Source organism: Rhea americana, unplaced genomic scaffold (genome assembly GCF_003343005.1).
Source record: "Rhea americana isolate MKP2758 unplaced genomic scaffold, rheAme1 scaffold_19, whole genome shotgun sequence".
Taxonomy (NCBI): domain Eukaryota; kingdom Metazoa; phylum Chordata; class Aves; order Rheiformes; family Rheidae; genus Rhea; species Rhea americana.
The window spans coordinates 2,554,350-2,560,349 of NW_028186038.1; the positions used below are offsets into that span (position 1 = coordinate 2,554,350).

The 6,000-nt window shown below is 35.8% G+C and overlaps 1 protein-coding gene across 6 annotated transcripts in view; it reads left to right on the forward strand.

The window, feature by feature from the left end:
• The window catches only part of BICD2 (BICD cargo adaptor 2), a 97,149-nt gene extending 91,401 nt beyond the window's left edge, over positions 1-5,748 (forward strand). The window contains exons 7-9 of one of the 6 annotated variants that reach the window (XM_085302378.1): positions 219-429; positions 2,023-2,097; positions 3,625-5,748. In XM_085302378.1, the coding sequence (XP_085158504.1) occupies positions 219-429; positions 2,023-2,070 (259 nt within the window). In that variant the 3' untranslated portion in view covers positions 2,071-2,097; positions 3,625-5,748. The other 5 variants (XM_085302377.1, XM_085302380.1, XM_085302379.1 and 2 more) reach the window with 5 other exon arrangements.
• Positions 5,749-6,000: the final 252 nt, after the last annotated feature.

A 6,000-nucleotide genomic window follows, 5' to 3' on the forward strand; every position in this document is an offset into this window, starting at 1 on the left:
ATATAAAAGGTATCAACTTAAGTGCTGAGTGTGGGATTGTAAGAACCCCAGTAGAAATTGTGTTTTTCCTCCAGGTTTGGCTGAAGTTCCTTCTTATAACGGTGTGTATGCAAGCAACTGCAAACCTATCAGACTGTGCTCGTATCTGCTGGACACAAGGGTTTCGTTTGTTCATATATGGAAACAGGATTGCTAAAGATTGATGTATTTCATTGCAGATGTGACGAGTATGTCACACAGCTGGATGAAATGCAGCGGCAGCTTGCAGCAGCTGAAGATGAGAAGAAGACTCTGAACTCACTGCTTCGCATGGCTATCCAGCAGAAACTGGCCCTTACCCAGCGCTTGGAGCATTTGGAGCTAGACCATGAGCAGTCCAAAAGGGTGCGCACAAAATCTGCTTCCAAAGCCAAGAGCAGTAACCCTAGTGTAAGTCATATTCGGTCCTGTGGAGACAGATCTGAAGGATCTGTCCTTAACAACCAGGTGTTTTGTAGTGAGAAATACAAAATTTATTGTGACTAGGAGAGGTGTGTAGAAGAATCATTTTATGCATCTTATTTTATGCTGTAACTGTCAGCTTAAATCCCCACTATCTAATGTCGCAGTGAGTTGACTTGTATTAGTATGTTGTTAAACCAGGTAATACAAATTGTATTATGGTGGTCTTAACTGTAACTAATTCATAAGTATGGGGATGCTATTAAAAAGTTAATAGTGGAAAGGAATTAGCTTTTTCCACAATTAACATGTATGAGTTTTGCTGTTTATGGTAAGTGTTATAAGTGCATACCTGATACACTATATCTGGTGTTACTAACTGTAGTTTGTATAGCACAAATGTGATCCTTTCTCCAGGGTTGCAGCATACTTCAATAAATGCTTTCACAGGCAGAAGCAAACAGAAAACCTCCCTTGTTAGTGTGGCTTAAGAAGTGGTGAAAAGCAAATGTTAAGATTAGAGGTATGTCTTGGAAATGCAGAGCATTTCAGAACTGGAACCAAAATTAATTTGCCTATTGTGGCAGATATTAAAAACTTGCTGTCATACCACCACTGACCAAAGTCCTAAAGCTTTTATAAGCTATAAAAGCTGGAAAATCATGGTAGGATACATTATTTACACTCTGCTTTTCTCTCTTCAGAGGGTTTGCCTGAAGAAACTTGCACATTTATATAAAAATATGCACTATTTACCCCATCTGATATAGAACTTAAAATTTTGAGAACTGGGATCCTACCTGGTAGATAGTTCCACTTTAAGAAGTTATGCTGTGGAAAAGTATCATGTCCTGAAAGGATCTTTGCGATCTCTGTTGCTTCTTGCAGCGTTAACACTTCAAAAAATTTCTTTTATGTATTACTGTAGCCACACAATATATCTGCATAGAATTAATATGACTATGGCCTAATATCGTCAGCTACAAAACAAATTTTCTCAGCTTTCAGTATTAATCTTTATAGGATAGTATTTCAGAGCTCTGATAATTTTTTTAAAATACACAAAAGTTACTGCATTCCTTATGCAAGCACATGTTTTACAGGGCTCTACATTATAGGCACTGGAAATTTAACCAGATCATCCTGCTAATAAATATTTATGAAATAGCTTAGTATACATATTAATATTTAAAAACAAACAAACCTTTGTCTGCTATTGAACTTCTAAGGGGCCTTTTTAGCCGCTCAATTTCAATATGTTCAATAATACAAAAGTGTACTTCATAATTGGTGCCTACATAAAGATACAAGATTGAAAAATGTTGCTTCTAAAATTGTGGAAAATTTGTGGAGCATGATAAGGCACACTTTTTTTAACCAGAGTTTTAAAGTGCCTAGCCTCAAAGTTTGTTTTAATGTAAAGCCCTGTTCATTTTGTACTCTTTCAAATAATTTTGTATGCCTATAGTATTACTAAAAAGCAATGCGAGACTGCACAGTTGTCTGCTTGATAGATGTTTTCTGAAGCCATTCTAATCCTCCTGGTGTAGTACTGCTTCATCTCACTACCATTTCTTATAGATGGTCAGCAGCTTGCTTCCTGTGCATTGCCGCTCTGCCTGTAAGTAGTCAGGAGATACACAATGCTAATATAAGGTAATAAGGAAACACAGCCAGTTTCCCCAGTGAAGGGAAACTGCTTGGGGCTTTGGTTACCCAGGTGTTGGCGGGGGGCAAAGACTTCTGAAATTCACACAGTGAGATTTTAAAGAAACCTAACAGAGCTGTGGAAACCTTGCTACAAGGCTAGGAAACATTATAAAGCCACATTCAAATGCCAGAACTGCTTTTGCCAATGTTGAGAGGAAGAACCCTAAACGATTGAAGTCTGATATGTTGCCCAACATCACTGCATGAGAGATTGAAACAAATACCAATTCTGGCCTTAGAAACTAGGTTCTGTGCATCTATTATTATGTGTTTAGAAAACATTGAATTCTCCTGAATTTGAGCTTTAATATTGCTAAGCAGCAGGTTTGATATTTTAGAAACATCTTTTAACAGTTTTCAATCCTGCTTTTCTCTTCTTTGCTGCACAATCTTCCAAAAGGCCTTTATTCTTATCATCCCTGCATCGTGTGTGGATTTAAAAATACCTTGTAAAAGCAAGCATTTGCTAACTTTCCTTGCTCCAATAGAAACAGTTATCATTTTGCTTCTGCTACAGTAGGGAGCTTTAATACAGTTTTCACTGCTTCCATTTCTGATGGCAGTATTGTCATAAAATCCTAATGGCAAAAAGGTAAATTCAAGAAACGAATTGAATTCATTGTTAGGGTTTCTTTCATGCTAACTGGAACTTTATAGAAAGATTTCAGTGTTATCAGACAGTGACTATTGCTATCAGTCTTGACTTACCTTTTCAGTTCCAAATATGAACAATTTTGCTATTATACAATAGGTTTAGTAATCATTTCCATCTTCATTTGTTTCTGTGGATATTTTTTAAAAACAACAACAACAATGAAGACCAAACCAAGAAACCTCGCAGCTGTTTGAGCTTGTCAAGGTTTCAGTTTGACTTCTTTTTAGTACATGTTACAAAAGAAATGAGCAGTGGTGCATAAGGTGACCTGATCCTGCTGTTTGTATGTTTAGATAATGATTATAATATATTTAAGATTAACAATTTCTTGAAATGTACATTTGGTCAAAGTCCTTCATTTCATTTTCAATGGGTTGGGATATCGCATGGAGAACTTCTTAAGCCACCACCTACCTCTGCAAGCAGGCTCTTCTAATGATTACTGTTCTCTGCATTGGCCTGCATGATATACTGACCTGCATGTTTCTGGAGAACCTAAAGCTTCACTGAAAATGTCTCTTGCACACTCATTGCTGTTGACTTGTGCTTGAACAGCATAGCTTTATTCAGTACTTGTAAGAAACCTTCTTTCTGCAAAGCTATTGCTTCCAGGCTAAACCCATAAAGCACTGTTTCATCAGCTTGGAAAGCATCTACAAGCTAAAACAGCTGCTTCTACCCTGTAAGCTAACAGACCCCCCTCAACCAACTAACCTGCTATGGAGCTTTTGCAGCACATTGTATTAAGTTGTCAGTTCTTTAATTGAGAAATAAACACTGATTTTTTTTCTAATGTTATTTTATTTTTCCATTTTCAGCTGTAGAGTAGTCCCTGAAGAAGGCCTTTCCAACAGTGCAACAGCATTTCTTAGCCTCTTTCCTTATGGTTAAAAGTGGTAGCCCGTTGCACAAAGAATGGAAACCTCTGACCTGACCCTACCTAACTTTTAAAAACTCCTTTTCCTATATGCTACCTGTAACTTTCCTCTTATGTCTCAAGCTATAAAACAAACAAGCTTTACCTGTAAGTGCTGCTGCAGTAAGAAAACTTACAAGTGCTGAAGAAACCTACTTCAACTGTAGTGATCACCATATTAGTTTTAGATCTACTAGAAATGTTGAGATGGGGGAATTTCTTATTGCATTGAGGATACTCATTTTTTATCTGATTGTTAAACCTGTGCACTTTTGATATTTTGATATTTTACTTTAGCTTCTTTAATTACTTATGTAGAAGAGTTTATATAAATGCAGTGGTTTGTGCTCATAGTTTCTCTCCAATTGGGGCTTGTGATTGTTGATTTCTACATCAGCATGTGGCAGAGGGTTTTTTTTGGCTCTAGATTGTGTTTAGAAAGAGTTTCAACAAAAACCAGGAGCTCTGCTAAACTATACATGTGCTGTGCTTCAGCAGCTTTTTTTTATTATTATGAAATGTTAAGCTTTATATGTTTAAATTACTGATTTTTTTTTTTAACTGCCATGTTCATTAAGAAATCCAGGGTATTCCAATTCTGGGGTTTTTTTCATATTGTATTATTATTCTTAGGAATAGTTCAATGTAACAAGAAGAAAACTTGACTTTGCTCTGGTTAAAACAGTAATAGGCACTTGAAAAATATTAAATAAGTAGTATTACCTATAAATTCCAGAATTCCTGGGTTTTAGGAAGTTGAGGTATTATTGATTAACAGAATTTTATACAACTGTACCGGTTAAATTCCAAATTGGAATTGTTTTGTTACTTTTTCATTTTATTGTGCCAAATTATGGTACATTTAGAAAGAAAAATTCTAAAGTTGTCAATGATAGGGTGTTATATTTCAGCGCCTTTTTGTCATTAATTATTGCCAGTAGTGCCTTTAATAATTTTAAGGGAGAATCTTAGAATAGTTCAGTCTATACAAGAAGAAAAGGAACGGCTGTTTTGGAAGTTAGTAAAGACATGGAGCAATAAGTGCAAAGTGAACTCCCCTTTCGCACATTTTTAATGGGTAGTCTTACTATAGAGGTTATATATACAAAAAATTGTAAAAAATTCTGTTAGTCAATGATATTTCATCATGCAAATCCTTGCAAATTCAGGGGTATAGAGAGAAAAAAAAAGCCTATACAAACCCAAATACACTTTGGGAACCAAATGGACTCATACTGAACAAATGAGCAAGATGTATTAACACATTTGTGGTTACAGTACAGAGAACATATTGGGAATACTGATGTTATGTTAGCTTTGTACGGTGGTGGACGCAGTTAACCATAGTATTGTTTGCAAATGTGAAAGAACATTAATATCTTCTCTTGCATGTTGTATCTAATCATTGTAATTTCAGGAAACAGAAACAGAAAAGTGCATCAACAAGCTGTACCTCCCTCCCTTGGTACTGTTTGTTGAGGCTCACGTGAATGATTAAATTGGTACTTGTCGGGGGGAAGCCTTCCCACTCCTCAGAAAAAGTACAAATTGAAATAATATTGTCAGTGGGGGAAAAGATTTCTGTTTGCTGGAAAAAGCATTATTATTCCTAGATGTGGGGACTTAYACTTCCATCTTCTGTTACAGTATTGATTCATAAGAAATATTGTTGCATTTAAAATTACTACATTTGTATGTGGGTATTTATTTGAAAAGATGTCGAAGTACTGTATTATGTTTTATGTGCATTACCTTTTAGTGGTGGATTGGTCTCCATTTAATGTCATATGCATGTATTCTTGCCAAGTAACCTTTACACAGATCTGAAAAAAGCGAATGTCATTGCTAAAGAGAAAAATGTGGAAACAGATTCTTAAAAGTATAACTGTGTGTTAATTGGATAACCTTAGGAGGCATAGAGTGCAAAATGCTACTTCCAAATTAATACAAAAAGTGTGTTTGTAGGAAAGCAATCTGCCTGCGTAAAGGTAGTCACATTGGCAGTATCAATAAAAGAGAAAAGGAATTGCGTTTTCTGCTTGTGATTTTTGTTTTGAGAAGTCACCTTTTTCATTGGTCCTAAGTAGATTTTAGTGTGAGGCTAAATAAATATTCTTGCTAATTTTTATCTAAGAGAAACAGAAAACAGTTTTAATTTTCCTACATAACTGGAAAATKAATTGCATGTGCCTGTATTTGGGGAGCAGCCACCCTCTGTGCTGCTTCTTGAGTCCTTTCTCAGTTGGTTTGAATCTGGATCACGCTAGTGCAATCCCCT